We start from the raw sequence: 26,999 nt of genomic DNA, 5'->3' as shown, positions 1-26,999 counted from the left end.
GTTAAATAATTAATGTTAATGTTAATTAATGTTAATTTCGTAATATAAATTTCTTGCATTAAATAATACTACTCCGTATCGATAATAATAACTACAATTGCAAAATCATCTATAAAAGGACACAAACTATTGTTCTCATAATCAAAAAACCTGAATGATGGGTCACTACCTATTGCTTTTCGTAGCATTAACATTATATAATGCTAACTATATTACTTCTTCAAATGACAACTCTTTTGAGGAGTTCATAATGGAAGTCCTCGATAAAGATATCGAAAAGCTAATTGGTCATATATATTCAAAAGACAACGATTTGGGAAATCAAACATTTACAGGCAACGTGGGATATCGTTGGAAATTTCGCAGGAATATCGATGAAACAACTTTGTTTAAGGGGCACTTTTTTTGGATAGATAATGTTGGTGTTCCTGCTAGGCAGGCCGTTATTGATCTTTTTGATAATAAAGTTGCAGCTGAATGTGGCCAAAGTCTTTTGCATGATCATAAATGTTTTTGGTTAGTAGCTAAAGATGGTTTTTATTTTGCAAAAAATAGCCCAGATAATTGGGAATTCAAGTATCCATGGCCGGGTTTGTAAAAGGAGTAATTCACAGGCGTTATGTTTCAGTTCTTTGGTGGTTGTTTTTAGTTATAGTGTTTTGGTTCGCTTCCAATTTGGCCTTTTTGCCATGTTGTAATAATACATATTTGTCTTTTTTTTTTTTTTTCTTTTTTTTTTTCTAAAAAAAGATTGTTACTGTTTTTTTACAAATATTATCATAATATCATACCATCATATCATATATTATAATTAAAAATTATAATTATAATTATGAGAGCGTTTGTATCATTAAAAATGATAATTAATGTGCCCAGCCTCAATTTTTCATTTATTTTTAAGTATGTTAATTTGTATATAAGATTTATAATTTAAATAATTTAAATGAAACATTTTATTAGACACCAACTTTTTCATAAAAGTTAAAATCTTCTAAACGTTTCAAAAAGCTCACGTCAAGACATACCCATAATCCGAAACAAATCACTTTTCTCATTTCACATCGATAGTCAATAAGAATAATTTAGAAAATATTAATAGCAGTAGCAATACCAATGATAGTCATAGTAAGAACTAGTCCGGACCGGCCCGCGCGATGCGGCGGAGGCTTTCCACCGACGTATTCATATTTAACGCAGTTTTATTTACAGAAGGGTAAACGGGTCATCTGTTATGCGTCGTTGTTGGTGTCGTCGTCTTTAGTGTTTTTTTAAAATCTGTCCGGTTCGAACGTAGTTAGTTTCGTTTTGTTGATTAAATTATTTCGAGCCTAATGGTGCTGGCGAAAAAAATTAACTCGCGGCGAGCAGGAAGATACGGGCTGTCGTTGTGTTTAGCGTTTTTTAAAAAGTGTCCATTTCGAACGTAGTTAGTATCGTTTTGTTCATAAAATTATTTCGAGTCTGACGTTGTCGTCGAAAAAATTTAACTCGTGCTGAGCGGGAAGATACGGGTTGTCGTTGTGTTTAGCGTTTTTTTTAGAAGTGTCCGTTTCGCGTATAGTTAGTCCTGTTGAGTTCATAAGATTTTTCCGAGTTGAACGGTGGTCTCTGAAAAATTTAACTCGCACCCAGCGAGAATATAGGGCCCGTTATAAATTCGGGTGAAATTAGTTTCTTATATTTTAATTAAATTATATATTTACACTTTTTACCCCTTAAAATGTGTAAATTTGAGAGACCGTTGTGAAAATATAGGTGAAGTTGAGGGACCGTTTGTAAAGTGAACGTAAACTCAAAACCTAAAACTATAAAGTTTCACACCTGTTTTAGTATGGAAGGTTAATAATTAATAATAATAATAATTAATAATTAATAATAATTAGTAATTAATAATAATAATTAATAATTAATTAATAATTAATTAATAATAATTAATAATTAATAAACCCACTACAATAACTAGGAAGGGCCACTCTTAATTAACCATGGAATATTATTGGTTTATACCATTTCATTTAGACCACAGAGTTGTAAAAGGGCGGTGGGAATACACCTCCGCTAAATTTTACGCGCCTAACGCCTATGTCCCCAACATTAAATTTAATGTTTTATGGGGTGCTAGTTTTATTCTCAACAAGCAACATATGTGATGTCAGAATTCTTTTAACCAATTAAATCTCACCACGTCTTTGTTTATCTATTTTTTCACTTAATTTCCAGTCATATTTTAACACTATCACTCAAAAAAATTTCTACTCAAATTTAACACCCTAATTGACATCCACCATGACACACCTTCAAAATTTAACAGTCACGTCACAACCAAAATTCTATCTCTCTTCAAAAAGATATAATTTTTTACTCCGCATTAGTGTTAAAAGGTGTCAAATTAATGTGTGATCTTGGAAAACAATCAGTCTCACCCTTTTAACCCTATCCATAACACATATAAGAGCGTTTTGGGTTGAGAACCTCGGTGTTTAATCACAACTCACAAGTCTTCGATGGTATTCTGGAGCACTATCGGAGTATCCAATACGCAATGTTGTTCTATATATATATATATATAAATTTTTTTTTTTTTTTTTTTTACGTATTTCTTAATGGATAACATCAAACTATAATTGTGAAGGCGTTTTTTTTTTTGTTTTTTTAAAAGCAAACATATAATATGTAAAAAAAAAAAACTACTAGTAAGGAACTAAAATAACAAATTAGCTGAGGCCATTTCCATCGATGCCTCGTGTTCACCTTATCCTCACTTTGTCCTCGAGGGCACCGATGTCAGTGTTTGTGCCCTCACCTTGCCCTTGGCTTGTGCTCCCAACTTTGCCCTCACTTTTTTTTTTCCTCACAATACATTTTACAACACGAGGATATTTCTGTCTTCATTTATTCGTGTTGTATTTGTTGTATCCATAGCTTTAACACTTGTATGTATTTTATTTAATTAATTTGGTGGGGTATTTAATGGGGAAAAAATATGGCATGGTTGGTTGATAGTGATATGTGATGAGAAGAAGTGGAGAGAAAATAGAGAGAGAAAGTTCATGTTGCGCTCACATGACGGTATGTTCTGTCTGAGGAGGAATGATGTCATGGTTGAAAATGACCTATGCCAAACATTCCAACTAGGAACAAATTTACATCTAGATATTCACCAAGACAGATAATACATTCTAATGCTATCAAAAATTATCTACGAAGCTTTACCGAGTAGTAAATGCAATCATTTTGAAAACGCCAAATCCATCACAACGCAGAAGAGATGATAACATATAGACGATCCTTGAAATGAGACGTGCCGTGTTGAATATGAAATCATTGCAACAATCCTTCTATGTCGTCGAAATCTGGCTAAAGAAGACCTAACCAGATTCCATTACGATGTCGTAAAATCTTAGCAAAATGACACGAAATAAAGACTTGGTCCCTAGAATCAACAATAGCACAGATAGGGCATATGATGGAGTGAATATCAATACCTCGATGTGAAAGCTGAAGACGCCACAAAATTATTCAAAACATTTTAAATCCAAATCAATTTAATTACATATATCTAAAATACAATTTAATTACATATATCTAAAATACAATTTACAATCTCTATAAACATACATATACTCCAATAACATACCATTACAGATCAAAAACATTCATCAATTTCATTCTAATTACACCATCTGAACGGAACCAGATTCAATCACCTTTTGAGCAACAGAAAGCTGCTCCATCAACGTCACTAAACGTTGTCTATAATCACGCGCCTGATCCATCGCTTCAGCTTCAAGTTCTCCCAATTGTGAACACAATCGTTCCTCCGCATCTTCCGCCACGCGCAACCGTTGCCACGTTTTCTGCAATTCCGTTTTCATTTTCTCTTCTCGTTCTAAACTCCGTTTCAATTCTCGTTCCAATTCCTCGTTTCTCCGTCGTAACACCTCCTCCTGTGCCACCTTCGCCGGTGACCGATGGTTTTGCACCGACGGAACCGCTATAGTTGGAGCCATTGTTTGAATTAATCAACTGAATTAATTATAAAAGAAACGAATAAAAAGATATTGCGTTTAATTTTGTGTTTGTGATTCTGTTGCATATATAAGGGTAATAAGATAAGATTGTGTCCAGGTTCAATGTATCTGATTTTAGTGTGTCAAATTTACCTTTTGGACCTTCATATTGTTAGCGTGTTAAGTATTTTAACCCTACCGATTTTAGATCCTCTCTTTTTATGTGGTTGGAAATCATTCAACAATCGACGTGGGCCTTCGAATCCGTTTTCTTTTCTATTAACGTTATTGAATTTTATAAACAACGAAATTAACAATATCTATCTATTTTTTATCTATCTATATGTATATCTATAAATTCTATAAAACGCGTAACAATAATTTTATATGTCACCTTCTAATTAAATTATGTCACGTGTCACCTTCATATTTAATTTTGTCACGTGTCACTTCATGATTAATTTTTAGTGTCACTTGTTAGATAATACGTTGTGGCCCAATTTCAATTGTGGGCTTGAGGTCTATTTAGTAATATTTAGGGTTCCTCGGATTTGCTTGTAAGCTTATAAATATTTGATCAATAAAATGTTATACCCACGAAATTTCATTATGTAACATGGTATCAAATGCTAGGTTTCTACCGTTCCGTCAAATCACCTAATCCCTCTACCATCCCACCACATCCGTTATTATCATTATTATTTTTTTGTTTGTTCAGTCGCAAATACTAATCGACCGTAGCTTACTTTCCACCGATCACACCATTGTAATAATCCTTTGTTGCTTTCTTTCGTATTTTAACACCCCGCCAAATTACCATCTGACGGCGCGTTAATCAAGGTCCCAAAGTTAACAGTTACGCCCTCTAAATGAGACGTTTAAAGCAATCGCATTTAATTTTATTAAAAATTGACTTCAAAACATAAGTCGATAAACTCCAAAATAGAAACACTGTTGTGATCGTAACCACAAGCCAACAATATTTAAATAGTTACAAAAGTTTTAAATGCGAAAGTAATTAATGTTCTTTAAATAATATGCTGACTCCACGGCCAGACCATGCAGCAAACACAGCGGAAGTCTACCTTTTAAGGACCTGAGAATAAAACACGTAAAAACAGGTCAACAAATAATGTTGGTGAATCTACATGTTTAAAGTAATGTAACAGTGTCTGAAAACAGTTATCAGAAAAATAGTTTAATTTCCTTGACCATGAGATTTTACAAGTACAACTCCAAGTTGCGAAACGTTTGCATAATCTATGAGCACCTGAATACTAGCAATGACCCGAGTATAGAATCCACTATACCCGCCTTTACCTCATAAAATGTTATACACTTGTTCGAGTGTCTTAATGTTCAAAGTAAATGCACCACAGTTTTTATAGCGGGTGAGGTTGTCAACCTAACGGATCCGTCCATCTAAATTGTGCCTACACCGATGGTATTTAAAGTATTCAAGCTAGAGGCTTTTTGAACAAACTCAATATGCATATATAGTACTCGTGTCAATACAAAAGCATTTGATAATGTAAGTATAACAGCGTGTATTCTCATCCCTGAAAAACATGTAAAAAGCGGGACTGTAGACTCACCTTGAATAAAGCTCGGATTGAAAAGTGGACAAATAACTTGTATGGTTTAGTGCCGAGTAATGCAACCTAAGTATACGTATTCAGGTTGGTCAACATATATGTCTTAAGCAAATGTGGTTTCATAGTGTAAGTTGTCTTATTGCTCGACTCGACGCTTTTCAAAGTAAAAGTCAACATATAGTCAACTAGATCATGCAAGTCAAACAAAGTCAACCAAAGTCAATCCAAAAGTCAAACTTGGTCAAAGTAGTCAACTAAGGTTAACATCAGTAGGTTCATGTCAAATGTTGGTCAACATGTCAAACCTAAGTCAAACAACACATTTTAGGTCATACATGGTCAATTTCACAATTTCAGTTTATCGTTGTGCACAAAGTTCATGTACATGTAGCAAACTTAGCATATTATCTCATAGTACAAAATTCATGCAAACATGGTAAACTCCAGATCATAAGTATACTCAAAATTGATTCCAAAAATTCTAGCCAGGGTCTTTTACGATAATTAAAAGTCAGGAATCAGAAGGGATATATTTATGGTTTGCCAAGTCAGTTTCTGACAGCGCACTGATTTCGTTTTGGCTATAACCGGAGCTAGGTTCATGCAATTGATACAAGACCAGTGGCCATGGTTCAAGGACAAGTTAAACTAACACATATAAAAAATCGAGCAATTTTTGTTTAGCCAATTTGTACCGACTAACCGATCTTTACTGATCTATCAGTTTTGGACAGAACTAGACATGTCAAATTATCAAACTTATAACTCATGGCAATTAACATTTTCAGATGTTAACATGCAAATGAAATATGTCAAGGAACATATTAAATAACATAATCCAGAAGATCAAAGCCTCAATCAATTTCTAGTCCACTCTAGGTAATTATTTCTAGCATTAAAACAGTTTCGGTACACTTTAACGTATGAATCTTCGTTTAAACATATCGGGAGCATTACAAAAGCTTTTGATGCAATTCTTAAGTCTAACATGCATGATTTTTCACAAGAATTACACTAGTACACTTTTCATTAGCTAATTCAATAAACACATATCTCAGAGAATTCGGATTTCAATTATAAACTAGTCAAAACTTCGATTTAGCATATCTTAATGAAATCAAGTGAAATCAAAGCCTAAAGTTAATAGTTTTTCGAAAGCTAAACATCTAAACATGTTAAATGATCAGATCAAAAGTCAAATCTCATCAGATCCTTGAAATACAATTCGTTTTTCATGTAAACAATATCAATTGATCAAATTAACGACTAACAACGAGTAATAACACAATCAATTGAGCACTAGACTTGACTACACTATGTAATTGAATAAAATTAGATTTAATTGAATTGGGATCAGTGTAATTATACCTCAAAACACAATTTGTGTATACTAGCGCGTAGAGAACGACGATCGGAGCAAGATTGATCAACGAGTAAGAGCAAACAAGCAAGTTTGATGGTTGATTTGTGTGTGTGTGTTTGAAGTGAAGAAGAAGATAGGGAGGAGGAATGAGCTGCACTCTTGTGGATGTATGATAGAATGAGAGTATAATAATTGTCAAGACAATTATCTAGTTAGTCATTTAGTGCTTAAAACTAAAAGTCAACAAACATGAGCTTAAAACTAATAGTCAACATGCATGGGCCTAAAACTAATAGTCAACATGCATGGGCTACTCATGAGATCAATGATGATGATGTATGAGGTCATGGCCATGTGGCCTCGGGCTCGGGTCTTGGCTCGTTTTGCGTAAAAGCTTGTACTCGTGGTCGGTTTCAAGTGCCGTTTAGTCGTACCGAAGGCCCGGAACGCTAAACCGATCGTTAAAACGCAACCAAACGTTTAATTTATAAAAAACCCAATAAATTAAATATTAAAAAAAGTTAATAATTAATAAATTAATTATTAAAATAAACCCGAGCGTTGCGTTGCTCGAAAAGCAGTTATCAAAACCGTATCGTTTTTATCGTATTTCTTTATCTGAAATGTTTATTCGCATTAATATCAACCCATATTAATTATTATAACCCTCCAAGGATCAAGTATGTATTTATTACACATAAACGCATAAAATTCAAGTAATCGTCGTTAAATTAATTAACAGAAAGTTAACGGAAGTGACGGAAAAAGCAGGGTTGTTACATTACCCACCTGTTATTGAAAATTTCGTCCCGAAATTTTAGTGATCGTCCACTAAAGTAGTTTCCTCGGGAAACAGTTGCGGGTATTTTAGTCTCATCTGATCTTCACGCTCCCACGTGAACTCTGGTCCTCTTCTCGCGTTCCACCGAACTTTAACGATAGGAATTCTGCTTTGCTTCAACTGTTTGACCTCACGGCCCAAGATTTCGACAGGCTCTTCAATGAAATGAAGTTTGTCGTCGATACGCAGTTCCTCTAATGGAATAATCAAATTCTCATCAGCTAAACACTTCTTCAAGTTGGATACGTGAAAAACGTCGTGTATACCACTTAGTGCTTGTGGCAGTTCCAACCTGTAAGCTACCGGTCTAACTCTTTCGGTTATCTCGAATGGTCCAACATATCTAGGACTTAATTTACCTCGTTTTCCAAACCGTACGACACCCTTCCAAGGTGATACTTTAAGCATAACTTTGTCACCAACTTGGAATTCTATGTCATTCCGTCTAACATCGACGTAACTCTTTTGACGACTCCGAGCCGTTCTCAATCGTTCCTGAATCTGTAGAACTTTTTCAGTTGTCTCCTGAATAATCTCAGGACCTGTCAACTGACTATCCCCCAATTCACTCCAACAAACGGGAGATCTACATTTCCTTCCGTACAACGCTTCAAAAGGTGCAGCTTTTATGCTCGCATGGTAGCTGTTATTGTATGAGAACTCGGCTAGTGGTAAGTACTTATCCCATCCATTTCCAAAATCGATGACACATGCTCTCAACATATCCTCAAAAGTTTGAATAGTTCGTTCGCTTTGGCCATCTGTCTGGGGGTGATATGCTGTACTCATATCTAAACGGGTCCCCATTGCTTTCTGTAATGACTGCCAAAACCTTGAAGTGAATCTGCTGTCGCGATCAGATATAATAGATATAGGAACTCCATGCCTAGAGACGACTTCCTTAATGTAAACCTGAGCCAACTTCTCCATTTTATCAGTTTCTCTTATTGGTAAGAAGTGTGCAGACTTAGTGAGACGATCCACGATAACTCAAATAGTATCATATCCTCCCGCCGTTCTAGGCAGTTTCGTGATGAAGTCCATGGTAATACCTTCCCACTTCCACTGGGGAATCTCTGGTTGAGTTAATAACCCTGATGGCTTCTGATGTTCAGCCTTGACTTTAGCGCAAGTCAAGCACTTTCCGACATAGGTAGCAATATCAGCTTTCAAATTTGGCCACCAATAAAACGTCTTCAAATCTTGGTACATTTTATCTGATCCCGGATGAATTGAGTACCTTGACTTGTGTGCTTCTTCCAACACTAGTTCTCTCAATCCACCAAACTTTGGTACCCAGTTTCGATTAGCAAAGTACCGTGTTCCGTCCTCCTTGATGTCAAATTTCTTATCCATTCCTCTTAGAAATTCAACATCGACATTTTCTTGCTTCATGGCTTCTCGTTGTGCTTCCCGGATCTGTGATGTGAGATTTGTACGGACAACTATATTAAGAGCTTTAACCCTGAGGGGTTTCTCTCGCTCCTTTCTGCTTAAAGCATCCGCCACAACATTCGCTTTGCCCGGATGGTATTGAAGTTCACAGTTATAATCGTTAAGTAGTTCCATCCAACGTCGTTATCTCATGTTAAGCTGTTTCTGATCGAATATGTGCTGTAAACTCTTATGGTCAGTGTAGATAGTAAATTTGGTTCCATACAGGTAGTGTCTCCACATTTTAAGTGCAAAGACAACGGCTCCTAATTCAAGGTCATGCGTAGTGTAGTTCTGCTCTTGAATCTTTAACTGTCGCGATCCATAAGCAATAACCTTATTTCGTTGCATGAGCACGCAACCCATTCCTTGACGTGAAGCATCACAATAAACAACAAAATCTTCACTTCCCTCGGGTAGAGACAATATCGGTGCAGTTGTTAACTTCTCCTTCAACAACTGAAATGCAGTTTCTTGCGGCTCTGACCACTCATACTTCTTGCCCTTATGAGTCAACGCTGTTAATGGTCGGGCAATCTTAGAGAATCCCTCGATGAATCTCCTGTAGTAACCAGCTAAACCCAAAAATTGCCGGATCTGAGTTGGCGTCTTTGGAGTTTCCCAATTCTTAACCGACTCAATCTTTGCTGGATCGACCTGTATTCCATTGACCCCTACAACATGGCCAAGAAATTGTACCTCTGGTAACCAAAAGTCACACTTAGAGAACTTTGCATACAACTGCTCTTTTCTAAGCATGGTTAATATCGATCGTAGATGCTGTTCATGCTCTTCCTTGTTCTTGGAGTACACCAATATATCATCAATAAACACAATGACGAATTTATCTAGGTATGGCTTACACACACGGTTCATGAGGTCCATGAACACTGCTGGTGCATTCGTCAAACCAAACGGCATCACTGTAAACTCGTAATGTCCATAGCGTGTTCTAAACGCCGTCTTCGGGACATCAGCTTCTTTGACTCTCATTTGGTGATACCCGGATCTTAAATCAATCTTCGAATAGCAACTCGATCCTTGTAGTTGATCAAATAAGTCATCAATCCTCGGTAGCGGATACCGATTCTTGATTGTCAACTTGTTCAATTCTCTGTAGTCGATACACAACCTCATCGACCCATCTTTCTTTTTAACAAACAAAACAGGAGCTCCCCAAGGTGAAGAACTCGGTCGGATGAATCCCTTGTCTAACAACTCTTGCAATTGACTAGATAACTCTTGAAGCTCTGGGGGTGCAAGTCTGTACGGTGCGCGAGCCACCGGTGCCGCTCCTGGCACTAAATCTATTTGAAACTCAACTTCTCAATGCGGTGGGAGACCAAGTAATTCCTCCGAAAAAACTTCAAGAAATTCCTTAACTATAGGAACGTCTTCGGGTCTCCTTTCATCAGGTACAATTTGGTTTACATTAGCCATAAACGCGATACATCCCTTTCTCACATATCTTTGAACTTTCAAGCAGTTAATGAGATGCAATTGTGAGCCATTCTTTTCTCCATAAATCATCATAGGTTCACCGTTAGCAATAGGAATACGAATAGCCTTTAGGTCACAGACCACCTCGGCTTTGTTATCAGCTAACCAGTCCATTCCAACCACAAGGTCAAAACTTCCCAGTTTAATAGGTATTACATCAATGCTAAAAGGCTTACCCTCTAATGTCAAAGTACAACCGCGATAAATCTTATCAGCTCTCATCAAGCTACCATTCCCTAGTTCTATGGAATACACGTTATCTAGGGGAGAAACGGGATTTTTAACATTGTGACAGACATCCTTAGATATAAAACTTCTATCAGCACCAGAGTCAAACAAAACATAAACAGGTTGATCATTGAGTGAAAACGTACCCGTGACTAGTTTCGGATCATCACGAGCTTCCGTAGAATTGATGTTGAATGCCCTGCCTCGAGCATTCCCATTATTGTTGTTCTTAGGACAGTCTTTCTTGAAATGACCTGGTTGTCCGCAACCAAAACAGTTCTTACCATTACCAGCATTGTTCGCATTGTTTGCAGTGTTGTTGTTGTTGTTGAGGTTAACCTTACAATCTTTGGCCAAATGGCCAAACTTCTTGCACCGGTCACAAATTAGAATAGCACAGTTTCCGGTGTGATGCTTGCCACACTTTTGACATTGTGGATTTTTGCCCTTATAACCGGAGTTAGTTCCGGCGACCCCAGTGTCGTTGCGGTAAGTATCTTGCTTCTTGAATGGCTGTTGGTTAAAATTCTTATCTTGACCACCATTCCACTTCCTCTTACCATCATTGGACTTATTCTCATTCACTGTAGTACCCTTCCCTCTCTGGGCAATCTGGTCCAATAACAAACTAGCCATGTCAATAGCTTCTTGCACGTTTGCGGGTTTAGAAGTAGTGACCCCGCCTTGAATATTCTCACTTAGACCTTCGATGTACAGTTCAACCTTTCGCTTCTCAGGAGTAACCATTTCAGGACACATTAGCGCCAGCTCAAAGAACCTCTTGTTATAGGCGGTGAGATTATTGCCTACTAACTTCAATTCTCGGAACTCGCGTTCCATTTTCTTAATCTCATTCCGTGAACAATACTCCTCTATCATTCTTTGCTTCAAAGTTTCCCAAGGTAGGGCATAAGCTTGATCATGACCCAGGGATTGAGCATAGTTGTTCCACCAGGTGAGCGCACTGTCCGACAGCGTGCCCGTAGCAAAACCTACCCGGTCATTATCATTACACCCGCTGATGCGGAAAACCGACTCAAGCTTTTCAAACCAACGAGTGAGACCAACTGGTCCCTCAGTTCCGTTAAAAGGATGCGGGTTGCAACTAGTGAATGTCTTGTAAGAACATCCATTACGGCCTTGAGTGCCGTTCCCATTGGTGTTGCTAGAACCACCGCGATCATTGCTGTTGCGGCCGTTGTTGAATTCTCTCAGTAGTTCAGCTCTCTCGGCCGCAATACCTTCAGCGACCAATCTCCTGATCTGAGCAGCGGTTGATTCCTTCGGAGGCATCTTCAACACAGAAAACACACTAAGTCAGTGTAAAAAAAAAACGCTATATGAAAATATACTAGCAACGGGTGTTGAAGACTAGTAAATAATAATAGTACGAAAAAATTCGTAAGTAGTGAGAAGTAGTGTAAGTAGTATTAGTAGTGGTAGTAGTGATAGTAGTGATAGTAGTGATAGTAGTGATTGTAGTGATAGTAGTGACACTAGTGGTAATAGTAGTGGCACTAGTGTTATGTAGTGATAGCAATGGTAGTAGCACTAAGTAGTAACAATGAAATCATGGCAGTATCACAAAACACAAGTATTATAATCATACAATGTTACCAAATACAGAATATTACCGCATGCAATAAAAGATAATAATCGTTAATAGCATAATCCACCATTATTATTATTACAATCCAAAAAGTAATAAACCAAATCCCAAAAGTAATAAAACCAAACAATAATCATAATGTGCTAGTAGCCCGGTTTAAACACCCGGTAAGTCTTATGTAATCAAATAAAGAAAGGATGGTGGATGAAAAAGAAAAGAAAGCTCATGGTCGGATGACCCTTCACTTCCTCTTCTGTCGGGTACGGGAGGCAGGTCCATCATTCCTCGGCCTATCACGTTCTGCCTCCAACACAGCAACCCTGGCAGTCAAGGCTGTTATCAATCGCTCCATGTCGAAGAACCTTGCTTCGGTCTCGTACATATAAGTGTGTATGGACGTAACCCTTGAGTCCAACCTGTCGAGATCATCAGGATGGGAGTATGTCCTCGCAACATCACTCAAAGCATTAACACGATCAATTACATTCCTGTTTCGATTAGTATGAATCAGATCCAACTCATAAAGATTAACGGGATAGTTAGGCATCTGGTGTGGAGCAGGTGCTGGTGCATGAGCAGGTGCATTGGCATCAGCCACACTTGAATTGCTGCTATTTCCGAAATTCTGTGACATCTATCTCACAAGACAAGAACACATATAAAGCAGGTTAGCCAAACAAATAACGTTAGTCATAAAGTACTCATGTAATGACTAAGTCCCGGTCGTAGTCTAGACTCACTAAAGTGTCCTAATGACCAAATCAGACACACTAATGCAAGTCCTAGTTTTCCTACGAACCGTTAGCTCTGATACCATCTTTAACACCCCGCCAAATTACCATCTGACGGCGAATTAATCAAGGTCCCAAAGTTAACAGTTACGCCCTCTAAATGAGACGTTTAAAGCAATCGCATTTAATTTTATTAAAAATTGACTTCAAAACATAAGTCGATAAACTCCAAAATAGAAACACTGTTGTGATCGTAACCACAAGCCAACAATATTTAAATAGTTACAAAAGTTTTAAATGCGAAAGTAATTAATGTTCTTTAAATAATATGCTGACTCCACGGCCAGACCATGCAGCAAACACAGCGGAAGTCTACCTTTTAAGGACCTGAGAATAAAACACGTAAAAACAGGTCAACAAATAATGTTGGTGAATCTACAGGTTTAAAGTAATGTAACAGTGTCTGAAAACAGTTATCAGAAAAATAGTTTAATTTCCTTGACCATGAGATTTTACAAGTACAACTCCAAGTTGCGAAACGTTTGCATAATCTATGAGCACCTGAATACTAGCAATGACCCGAGTATAGAATCCACTATACCCGCCTTTACCTCATAAAATGTTATACACTTGTTCGAGTGTCTTAATGTTCAAAGTAAATGCACCACAGTTTTTATAGCGGGTGAGGTTGTCAACCTAACGGATCCGTCCATCTAAATTGTGCCTACACCGATGGTATTTAAAGTATTCAAGCTAGAGGCTTTTTGAACAAACTCAATATGCATATATAGTACTCGTGTCAATACAAAAGCATTTGATAATGTAAGTATAACAGCGTGTATTCTCATCCCTGAAAAACATGTAAAAAGCGGGACTGTAGACTCACCTTAAATAAAGCTCGGATTGAAAAGTGGACAAATAACTTGTATGGTTTAGTGCCGAGTAATGCAACCTAAGTATACGTATTCAGGTTGGTCAACATATATGTCTTAAGCAAATGTGGTTTCATAGTGTAAGTTGTCTTATTGCTCGACTCGACGCTTTTCAAAGTAAAAGTCAACATATAGTCAACTAGATCATGCAAGTCAAACAAAGTCAACCAAAGTCAATCCAAAAGTCAAACTTGGTCAAAGTAGTCAACTAAGGTTAACATCAGTAGGTTCATGTCAAATGTTGGTCAACATGTCAAACCTAAGTCAAACAACACATTTTAGGTCATACATGGTCAATTTCACAATTTCAGTTTATCGTTGTGCACAAAGTTCATGTACATGTAGCAAACTTAGCATATTATCTCATAGTACAAAATTCATGCAAACATGGTAAACTCCAGATCATAAGTATACTCAAAATTGATTCCAAAAATTCTAGCCAGGGTCTTTTACGATAATTAAAAGTCAGGAATCAGAAGGGATATATTTATGGTTTGCCAAGTCAGTTTCTGACAGCGCACTGATTTCGTTTTGGCTATAACCGGAGCTAGGTTCATGCAATTGATACAAGACCAGTGGCCATGGTTCAAGGACAAGTTAAACTAACACATATAAAAAATCGAGCAATTTTTGTTTAGCCAATTTGTACCGACTAACCGATCTTTACTGATCTATCAGTTTTGGACAGAACTAGACATGTCAAATTATCAAACTTATAACTCATGGCAATTAACATTTTCAGATGTTAACATGCAAATGAAATATGTCAAGGAACATATTAAATAACATAATCCAGAAGATCAAAGCCTCAATCAATTTCTAGTCCACTCTAGGTAATTATTTCTAGCATTAAAACAGTTTCGGTACACTTTAACGTATGAATCTTCGTTTAAACATATCGGGAGCATTACAAAAGCTTTTGATGCAATTCTTAAGTCTAACATGCATGATTTTTCACAAGAATTACACTAGTACACTTTTCATTAGCTAATTCAATAAACACATATCTCAGAGAATTCGGATTTCAATTATAAACTAGTCAAAACTTCGATTTAGCATATCTTAAGCATACGGTAATGAAATCAAGTGAAATCAAAGCCTAAAGTTAATAGTTTTTCGAAAGCTAAACATCTAAACATGTTAAATGATCAGATCAAAAGTCAAATCTCATCAGATCCTTGAAATACAATTCGTTTTTCATGTAAACAATATCAATTGATCAAATTAACGACTAACAACGAGTAATAACACAATCAATTGAGCGCTAGACTTGACTACACTATGTAATTGAATAAAATTAGATTTAATTGAATTGGGATCAGTGTAATTATACCTCAAAACACAATTTGTGTATACTAGCGCGTAGAGAACGACGATCGGAGCAAGATTGATCAACGAGTAAGAGCAAACAAGCAAGTTTGATGGTTGATTTGTGTGTGTGTGTTTGAAGTGAAGAAGAAGATAGGGAGGAGGAATGAGCTGCACTCTTGTGGATGTATGATAGAATGAGAGTATAATAATTGTCAAGACAATTATCTAGTTAGTCATTTAGTGCTTAAAACTAAAAGTCAACAAACATGAGCTTAAAACTAATAGTCAACATGCATGGGCCTAAAACTAATAGTCAACATGCATGGGCTACTCATGAGATCAATGATGATGATGTATGAGGTCATGGCCATGTGGCCTCGGGCTCGGGTCTTGGCTCGTTTTGCGTAAAAGCTTGTACTCGTGGTCGGTTTCAAGTGCCGTTTAGTCGTACCGAAGGCCCGGAACGCTAAACCGATCGTTAAAACGCAACCAAACGTTTAATTTATAAAAAACTCAATAAATTAAATATTAAAAAAAGTTAATAATTAATAAATTAATTATTAAAATAAACCCGAGCGTTGCGTTGCTCGAAAAGCAGTTATCAAAACCGTATCGTTTTTATCGTATTTCTTTATCTGAAATGTTTATTCGCATTAATATCAACCCATATTAATTATTATAACCCTCCAAGGATCAAGTATGTATTTATTACACATAAACGCATAAAATTCAAGTAATCGTCGTTAAATTAATTAACAGAAAGTTAACGGAAGTGACGGAAAAAGCAGGGTTGTTACATTACCCACCTGTTATTGAAAATTTCGTCCCGAAATTTTAGTGATCGTCCACTGAAGTAGTTTCCTCGGGAAACAGTTGCGGGTATTTTAGTCTCATCTGATCTTCACGCTCCCACGTGAACTCTGGTCCTCTTCTCGCGTTCCACCGAACTTTAACGATAGGAATTCTGCTTTGCTTCAACTGTTTGACCTCACGGCCCAAGATTTCGACAGGCTCTTCAATGAAATGAAGTTTGTCGTCGATACGCAGTTCCTCTAATGGAATAATCAAATTCTCGTCAGCTAAACACTTCTTCAAGTTGGATACGTGAAAAACGTCGTGTATACCACTTAGTGCTTGTGGCAGTTCCAACCTGTAAGCTACCGGTCCAACTCTTTCGGTTATCTCGAATGGTCCAACATATCTAGGACTTAATTTACCTCGTTTTCCAAACCGTACGACACCCTTCCAAGGTGATACTTTAAGCATAACTTTGTCACCAACTTGGAATTCTATGTCATTCCGTCTAACATCGACGTAACTCTTTTGACGACTCCGAGCCGTTCTCAATCGTTCCTGAATCTGTAGAACTTTCTCAGTTGTCTCCTAATATAAAAAATCCTTTATCTAACCGTGTAAGATGAATTCCGCATCTAGTTCGAATTCCTCAGATTCCGACAGCTATTCCGATATGGAGTTTCATTCAAGCTCCGAAAGCAGCGTAACCAGAATGGATCAACTAATTAGCCATCATCTATTCTGGATGAATTGGGGATGGGTTCGTAGCCTACTTAATGATTGGAGACAAGAAGAAGGCGATCCCTTCCATCCACCAAATTTCCCTCATGGCAAAGAACCCAAAGCACTTACCGGCGAACCTGTTCATAATACCATTTTCTCTCTCATTTCTAGAGTATCTCGTCATGATTATATACTATCTCAAATTCTAGATCTTATTCATCCACTCGTCCGAACCGCCAATCATCCCGGTGTAGTAGAAGAAGTCAACGAGCTTCGCGCTCGAGTAGTGACTTTGGAGAACATGATGCGCAACTTGCAGGCATCACCGGCACCAGCAGCATCACCGGCATCAACAGTACCACCGATAATAACACCAACAGAACCATTTCCACCACCAACAACAACATCCATATCACACACCTCAACATCACGATCTGTACGTCAAACATCAACATCATACGTACCATAGGTACCAAGGAGTACCAGCAACAACAAACAATGAAGTGTGGATTCATAACTTCATCGGAGAAATATTCTACGACGATTATGTAATCTCTAAAATTTTAGAGATTACTTATCCTAGTTCTAACCGTAAATCAGATGAATAGAGATGATAGAAAGAAGAATAGAAACTCTGACGGGAATGGTACGTGATTTTCAAGCTAGACTTGTTATACAAGTATCACCAGCAGTTACCGGCAGTATCACCAACACCAGTAACACCTGTAGCATCACAAGCTCCACCAACTCCATAACCACCGGCGATATCGAAACCACAATCACCAACGGGAATATTGTAATAATGAGTTATGAAATAATAACTCATTCTTTTCGAAGAATTTATATGTATATATAAATTTTGAAACTATAATATATCTTTCCGTACTAAGCTATTACGTGTGAATCTTTAACTGGTAGGTACTACTCGGTTAATTCATACTACTAAAATGTTATGATGTACATCCTTCGTTAACAACTTAACCTTCATTAACTACAATCTCTGTTTCAACTTAATGAATTCCATTTCATAATAAACCAAGTGTATTATTCAATTACATAATTGATTTTACATTTTCATTTTCGATGTACTCGAAACTTTCTAGAAAACATCATCTGTGCCTTGTAAGGTTCACAAAAATTCCACGAGTACCAACATCCTTCACCAAGGAATAAGAATAAATAATGAAGTATTGATTTCATTAGTAAAATACTCCGCAAAAATTATGTAATCTCTAAATGTTTTAGAGATTATTCATTTCTAATTCAAGCCAAAAATGAAATGAGCTTAATATGATATTAACTCATTAAATCTGTATTACATCTGAAGAAAATATACATACATATATTTTTATAAAGACTGTAATGAAAATTCTTTGTACAAAGTATTAATTGTGAAATCTTTAACGGGTAGGTAATACCCGGGAAATATTTAAGTTCGCAATTAATATGTTACACTGTACATTCTTCAACTTTGATTCAAAAATTATTAACAATGCTCACAACGATATACAATCGTTTTCATACAAATTCAATTACATATTCTGATATTGACGGATCAGAATCCAAGTCATAACTCTGAACCGGTGACATCATTCTTAGATTTCTACATCTTTTAAAGCTATACATTGACTTCAAAACTGTGCAAGATCCTTTAGCATTGTTATTACCGAAAATAATCTTGCAATCCCTTTTCAAAGTATCCAGTTTTATCACACTTCCAACCAGTCCACTTCGACTTTCCAGATTAGCCTTATTGTAACCTTGACATATACGTTCTTGTTACCGGGGAACCTTTTATGTTCCACCACATTAGCAGTAAACTTACCAGCAACTTCATTACTCATTGCCTTAAGTCTCTCCGAAAAACCATTATAATTGTTCATTGAAACCCTATCATGTACTCATCCACATCTTGTAACAATAATTGCCATGCCAACAACCGGGAATTAGCAATCAGTATTTCGAATTTCGCAGCAATTCTACGCCAACAGTTATATATATACATATAATGTCTATCTCTTAGACTTACTTACTTCGAATGTGAAATTTCTGAAAAACACCCCAAACTGCGAAACTAGTTCTCCGAATTTTGGAAAAATGCTGATGAAGCAGCAAAAACTGTAAACGACTTTAACAATCAAAAGTTTGATGATAAAGAGTAGTGTGTTGGAAAAGCACAGAAAAAGAGAAAGTTTGGTACTGAAAAACGGATTGAGCAAATCATGAAGGAGGCTGTGGACAAATCACAAAGACTAAATCCACCTTCAAAGAATCCAAATAATTCAGTGTCTGCTGAAGTCATTAACAAATACCTTGCTCATGACTCTAAACCTTGCGGACAAATCTTCTTCATCACCTTTCAATCTTAGAAATTCTAAGATATCATCATATCTTTCATTATAAATATCTTCGATATTTCTCAAGATATCTTCATAACAATTATTATCCGAAATTATTTATCTCTTCGCGCTATCTGTGTTACATCATAAAAGAAACTATTTTAGTTTCTAAATTCTGAAAATTTCAAAAAATGGATGTTTTTGAAGTAGTGTTGGGAATTGAAGCATGAGTTAGTATAATATAATGATACTTGATCAACGTGATTATATTACAGTAAGTCATGCTGAGTTTCTAATGGAACGTGATAAAGGTTCACAGATCATACCCTCATCATGAGCTATGTTACATAACTCTTTCATTCTATTTAACCTTTAAACATATCAAGAAAATATTTTTCTTAATGATTCGGTCTTTTCCGGATATTCTGGTAATTTGACAAATCAAATCGTGCTATTACCTTTCCTTTCTGCTTTGTATATTATGACCATTCAAAACTTCATACCTACGAATTCTGGACCATTATCCGCTTGACTTAAGGTCAGGAAGAGAAAACGAAAGCATGAAGCTCCGAAATATAATGGAGAATATAAAGCTCGATAACAACCCCTAAATTACAAACCGTGTATATCATTGCGTATAGCAATATAAAGACACTGGAGAATGAAAAACACTATAACCCCAAGGTAATAGTAGAAGAAAATAACCTCCTCTGGTGGCAGATGAAAAAGAAGAATGAAGGATACGATAGCCAAGAAAATATCAAGAATCAGAACTGGATTAAGCATTTTCACAATCTATTAAGAAGTATGAAATAAGGAAGAAGATTATAGGAGTGGTGAAAATAAATGAAACGGAAGAGGTTAATTTATAGCAAAATAACAGACAGAGCAATCGAGGCAGGTGACCGCATCTAATTAAAGAAGATCTTAATCTCCTTAATTCCCGAAGAATCGAATCTTATTTAGATTATGAAGATTTTCTATTCCTTAAATTCCGGAAATCAATCGTTACTACGTCAAGAGTTAAAACGAATCTCTATTCTCCATTTCACTCTAATACAATAACTTCCTTCATACGCTTCTAGTAATCGGATTGTTTTATCCATATTATTCAACGATGATAAAATTCTATTTATCAACTCATATTCGTCATGAAAACATTTTTATTGTTAGCCATGACGACCTCACTCAAATTTCGGGACGAAATTTCTTTAACGGGTAGGTACTGTGATGATCCGGAAATTTCTGACCAAATTTAAACTTAATCTTTGTATGATTAACATTTTCGACACAATAAGCGAAGTCTGTAAAGTTGAATCTCAAAATTCTTGAACTATTCAAATACCCTTCGACTGTTCTCGACGATTCGCGAACAATTATATGTAAATAGATACATACATACACTATAACTTGAAAGCGTAACAAAGTATTAATTGTATGATATTGTGCGTTAAACTTATTGGTTTAAATATCTATTTGAATATATATGATAAGTTGGAATATTAATTGTATGAATAACTTGTGACGTGTATTTAAAACGTGTTTATGAATATTGAATATATATTAACTTGGTTATAAAACATTTTGATTTAAAACTATATTATTAAATATACCTTGATAAATAACGAGAAGATGATTTATAGAAGTAAATGACCAAAACACTAAAATGTATAAGTTATATTTCGAGTGGTATAATTTATGGATAATTTAAGTCTATATTTTTACAAATGCACGAGTCACGAAAGGTAAAGTGCAAGTTTTCAGTGTATGAAGGGACGTTCGAAAAACCGGAATCGGGACATAAGTTGAGTGACGACGTACGACTTATCGGAACAAAAATTTCAAGTCAACTAGGCAAGAGAATATAATATATTATATAATTAATTAATTTAAATTATATATATTAAATATATTATATTTAAATATGTCGACGAACTACAAAACAAAGGATTATGAGCTGGACATCAGGGCCATGCGATCGCATGTCCATTACCCTTCTGACCCATGCGATCGCATGGTGTAGGGGGTGAGGTCAAGTCTTTATAAAGCGATCGAATTCAGTTTTTGTGATTCACATTTCTTTCATCTTACACTTCGTATAACTTATATACATATACTTATTATTATTATCGTTATTATTATTATTATTATTATTATTATTATTATTATTATTATTATTATTATTATTATTATTATTAAGATTAATATTATTATTATTATTAATCTTATTATTATCACTAGAAGTAATATTATTATTAGTATTATACATAAAATACTACGACGAGGTCATGAGCGTGTCACTTTCAAAATGGGCTTTTGAGCGGAATAGAGCTAAGGAAACTATGGGTTATAGCTATAGAGGTTATGGGTAATGTTTATGGGTATTGTTCGCAAGTGAAACCTAGTGTTTATCATCTCTGTTGCGTCTACGTACTTTCCTGCAATATTGAATCACAATATTGATACGTGAGCATTCATATCTTATCTTTTATATATTAATTGTGTATACATGTCTAGTGCTCGAGTATATATGTTTATGCATGCTTGTATGCTAAATTTCGTCGTTAGATAGTTTATGAGGAATCACGAATTTAATACATATACAACTGATAAAGAGTATATGATATGCATGTTATTGGAAAGCTGGCGAAAAATTAATAGTTTTTCATTTAGAAATCGCGTAATTTCGATGAACGAATTAAAAGATATGGTCAACTGAATTATGATTGACGTTAATTGAAATTGCTTTTGAATATGCAATTACGATTTAAAAAACTTTTTATAAGATTGATAAGTGGATTTTCAAATATTACTAATCGAGTAAATGAATTTCTATATAAGGCACGTCTCGTCTTGTTGAGCAATTGTCAAAATTGATTGTTTTATCATATTTTAAAGCCTTATAAAAACTATAGTTTAATTTTACAAGAATTGGGAAACTATGTGAAATGTTAAAATGTTTCGATTGCCATGATCATTCAACTATAGTATTGAGTCAGATTGACTTTTTGAAATGACTTTTGATAACTTTTGTCGATCTCAAGCATTAGGATTGTGATACACTATGACCTGACCTAGCTTGATAGACATTTATTGACCAGCATATGTTCTCTAGGTTGAGATCTACGGTTATTTGGTATTCCGAGTTTCGGTCACATTTCGGTGAACGACTTTATGTGCTGCTGAGGTGAGTTTCATTTGCTCCCTTTTTAATTGCTTTTGCAATCTATATTTTTGGGCTGAGAATACATGCATTTTATTTTAAATGCAATGGACACAAGTACATACTAAATTCTACACTGAGTTTGAACCGAAAATCCCCTAGCTTTGGTAACTAGTAACTACCGATTATAAGAACTGGTGGGTGCGAGTAGTTATATATGGATCCATTGGGCTTGACATGCTCGTCTGTTCCAGGTATAGAAATCCTAGCCTGAACTATAAAACAGATGTATACTATTTGAGTTTACTACACGTTAGATTGCGTGTATTGTACATGTTGGTTGAATGTATGTTAAAACAGGGGTACTTATTATAACGTTAAAGTTTAGTTACCAGGGTGCTCAACTTCGTAGAATATTTTGATAAACATTTCTGGATGAAACAACTGAAATCTTGTGATCCACCTTTATATATAGATTATGCAAAACATTAAAACTATGAACTCACCAACCTCTGCGTTGACACTTGAAATCATGTTTATTCTCAGGTTCACTAGAAGTCTTCTGCTGTTTGCTTATATGTTAGACAAGCTATGTGCATGGAGTCATACATGCTTTATTTGAGAAAACGTTGCATTCACAAAATCATCACCATGTATCTATTTTGACTGCATTGTCAACATATGTATTATTTTAAACTATTATTTACGGTGATCGTCTATTTGTAGAAATCATCAGGTGTCGAAAACCTTGGATTTAAGTATTCATTTATGGTATACCTTTTCAAAAGAATACAATGTTTATAAAACGTATCATATAGAGGTCAAATACCTCGCAATGAAATCGATGAATGACGTGTTCGTCCATATGGATTTGGAGCGATCGTCACAATAATGGAGATCCGGTGAATCCCCGTATGCTAGTTGACGAATGGCAGTAGTGACTTTTAAAATAGTAGATACTCCGAGAACACCACGTGCATTGGGACGTTGTTGAAAATAAGTAAACCACTTTGTTGCATCGGGACGAGTAGAGTAAGAAAGTATATCTTCAATTATTTTTTCAAGAAGACTTTGTGACATTCGATAACGCCGTTTGAAATATTCAGGGGGATACTTTGGATCTTGAACAAAATAATCGTTCATCAAACGATTGTGCGCTTCTACACGATCACGATGAATGTAGCAACATTTTCGTCTTGAGCTTTGGGCCTCATTTTGTTCATCGACCTCTCTACGTATTACCGCGTTATTTCGATAAGCTAATATACTTTTCATTGCGTTAACCAAACTTTCTTCGTCGGAACTACTCATTTTTTAAGAAATATTTTTATTTTGATGATAGAATTTGGATTTAATTGTGTGAGTATATGTTGAGTAAAATGGATATAAAATGATATGTGTTTGTGTTTGTATATGTGTTGTATATATATATAGATTTGAAAAAGAAAAAAATGAATAAAAATCCGAATGGTAGCAAAAGAGCCGTTGGCATGTTTAATTTTTTTATCAACCAAACCAAGCTCGTCGTATAGGCGACTGACCAGGTCGGGACGCGAACTCGCAAAATGGTTGGGGAGTGGGGTGACGTGCGACGAGGTGGGGGACGGGGTACCCGACGGACACCACTCCTGGTGCTCTAACACACATAATTGATTTGAATAGTTATTACTACTGAACACTTAAAATAGATGATTAGTGTATGCTTTGAACATATTTTCAATTATTTCGAAATAAAAATCGAGGCGATAAAACATTATTTCATGATGCGAAGATGGGTAGATGTGGATTGGGTGAAGATTTAGAAGCAGTGAAACTTGGGATTATAACAATCAACCAGTAGATTGTATATGAGAGCTATAGTTTATAACGCATTAAGGCAACAGTGTACGATATGAAAAATGAAGGTGTGGATCGCACATTTACGTTTCTACGATTTGGAATACGCGAAAAAGTGCCATGAAGATTAATGAGCCAATGTTGATCGTCAGGGGTGAGTCCATATACAACAAAGTGGGGTCTATTAGAAAAAATAAATCTCCTCTATATATTAAAGCATAGTCATAATTAGTTAAGGTGTAAAAAGTTATCCATTCAAAAGTCGATCTTCACCATTAGATTATCCTTTTTAAACAAGATCAAATGGTCCTCATTTATCTTAAGTAAGAATTGTCTCTTTCATATCAAGGTTATTAGAGTTTTACCATATTATCCTTCCATATCAAATACGGAGTAATAAATAATAAAATCATATTATACAACCGTCAAATGTAACCTCCCATCACTTCCCATCAGTTTTGTTAAAAAAACCCTAATGTATTGTTGTTCTTCATAAAGTTATTCGCTGCGAATCAGGTGTGACGATGATATGTTATTTTCATATGTATTTTATTTATTTGTTTATCATCTGGTAACTTCATAATTCCCTCCATTTATGTTTTATCATTCAAATTGATGAATCTGGTGTATAGTTTTTATTAGTTCACAGTATTTGATCTATGAACACCAGACTCTCAATTGAATAATAAATATGAATTATAAGAACAATAATTGAGAGAACACGATATGAAGATATATGAAAGATAATATTAATCGTGCAAAATATATATCGAATGAAAAGCACACGTCCCTATTTATACAGATCAAAAACCAAATCTGGAGATTTGGTTTCCAAAACTACTTAGCTATAAATATGGAAAAGATAAACTAAAAACAAACCAAATTTGCTAATAACTAGGAAGTCAACTCTGGAGATAAAATCAAATCTTCAAAACAAATCTTCTTAATTAACAAGCATATCTTCAGAATATTCTATGGCTTTTGCTTCAAGAAATCTTCAAACGTTTACTCCAGCAATTCCAGAGTCTGTAACTTCAGACTCTAAATCTCCAGACTCTAAAATCTGCAAAATGCTTTTGACTCATCAGATTATTATTTTCATTTTCCCAATAATCTCCCCCTATCTGATGATGTCAAAACAACCTGTACTCCTAAACAAACATCTTTGCATACTCCCTTTCAATTAACTTGCACTTGCCCTTCATATGAGAAATTTTCTTCAACATGCTCAGCTTGCTATGCAAGTGTTTTAACAACTGAACCCTGAAAGGAGTTGTCTGCTGTGTTTTACATCTGGACAGTAAACTGATCAACATATCAATGCTAGCCCCTTCAAACTGATCACACATAATTAACATCCTTTGATTTCCATTTGTCTTGATCATCAAAGCATCCAAATACTCAACATACTTATCATCAACAAACTCTAAATGTTCAGGAACAGCATACCTTTCAACATGTCCCTTAGCTCTTCTCTCCTTCATAAACATTCCACAAAATACCTCATAATCCTTAAAACTTATAAACCCTTCTTCAAATACTAAGTGTACCAAACTAGATACCCGCTTCAACACTTCTTGCACTATAGCTTGATCATCTACACACTCCTGGATACACACAGCTAACCCTTTCCATTCACATAACCCTAAATGAACAATTTGGTTCAACTTAACTCTTAACCTCCTATCAGATAAGTGTGTCATAGTTAACAACAAAGTTACACCTTCAAGCTCTGATTTATCAATTTCAACCTTGACCACATCACCTTCATACCTTCTGAATTTAAATCTTTTGTTCATCTGGGCCCTTAATTTATCTTGCATAGTAGCAACAACAATAGCATTCTCCTGATCATTACCAACACCACCTGTTTGAACACCACCTGTTTAAGTATGACTAGCAACCACCTGAGTATCAACCATTTGAGTATCATCACCAATAATCACTTGAGTTTCAACTCTATCAGCATCCTCCCCCTGAATCTGTTGCTCCCCCTCAACCTGAGCTCTCTTTGATTGCTCCCCCTCAACACTTGCAAAACCTGCATCTGCAGTACCTGTACCTGCATCATCTGACCTCTTTCTTTTCTCCCCCTTTTTGACATCATCTAAAGGCAGAGAAGATATGATCTTCCAAATTTCAGTTTGTTGATTTTTGAGGGAACAAATATCAGAAGCAAACCCAGTAAAGCATTGTCTCAGTTCATCAACACCAACCATCCTTTTCTCCAGCTCAGCCAACCTGTGATTAATTTCTGCAACAGACCCTGAATCACCTGAACTAGACAACCCCTGCATATCCCCAACCAACCTCCTTACCTCCAACAGCTCATCTTTTGATACAAAATTATTATTAAAGTTAAGATTATTAATCTTAGACTGCACACCAGAGAGCTTGTCATCAAACTCCTTAGTCAACTTGGTCAAAGCCTGATGTAGGCCAACCATGGTGACTGGTGCCTCAGTCTGAGATGTAGTGCCAGAAGATAAGGGTAGGGTTGGTATGTCCTCACAGCCTTCCTGTTGTAAAGAAAGCTGATCCTTAGACATAGAAGATTTTGAGGCCTGTATCTCACCCTGTGACATGAGT

General features: G+C 35.8%; 2 protein-coding genes across 2 annotated transcripts; one reads left to right on the top strand and one right to left on the bottom strand.

Annotated features, from left to right (window-relative positions):
* The first annotated feature begins 250 nt into the window (after window positions 1-250).
* Window positions 251-598, top strand: LOC139840769 (S-protein homolog 29-like). The gene has a single exon (XM_071831016.1). It carries the CDS (start codon window positions 251-253, stop codon window positions 596-598), a length of 348 nt encoding a protein of 115 aa, XP_071687117.1.
* A 2,975-nt stretch (window positions 599-3,573) lies between these two features.
* On the bottom strand, window positions 3,574-4,077 carry LOC139843973 (protein RESPONSE TO LOW SULFUR 3-like). The gene has a single exon (XM_071834161.1). It carries the CDS (start codon window positions 4,008-4,010, stop codon window positions 3,675-3,677), a length of 336 nt encoding a protein of 111 aa, XP_071690262.1. The 5' UTR covers window positions 4,011-4,077; the 3' UTR covers window positions 3,574-3,674.
* Between the last annotated feature and the right edge of the window lie 22,922 nt (window positions 4,078-26,999).

The sequence above is a fragment of the Rutidosis leptorrhynchoides genome, chromosome 4 (genome assembly GCF_046630445.1).
Source record: "Rutidosis leptorrhynchoides isolate AG116_Rl617_1_P2 chromosome 4, CSIRO_AGI_Rlap_v1, whole genome shotgun sequence".
Lineage (NCBI taxonomy): Eukaryota > Viridiplantae > Streptophyta > Magnoliopsida > Asterales > Asteraceae > Rutidosis > Rutidosis leptorrhynchoides.
This window is presented reverse-complemented; position numbering and strand designations above follow the sequence as displayed.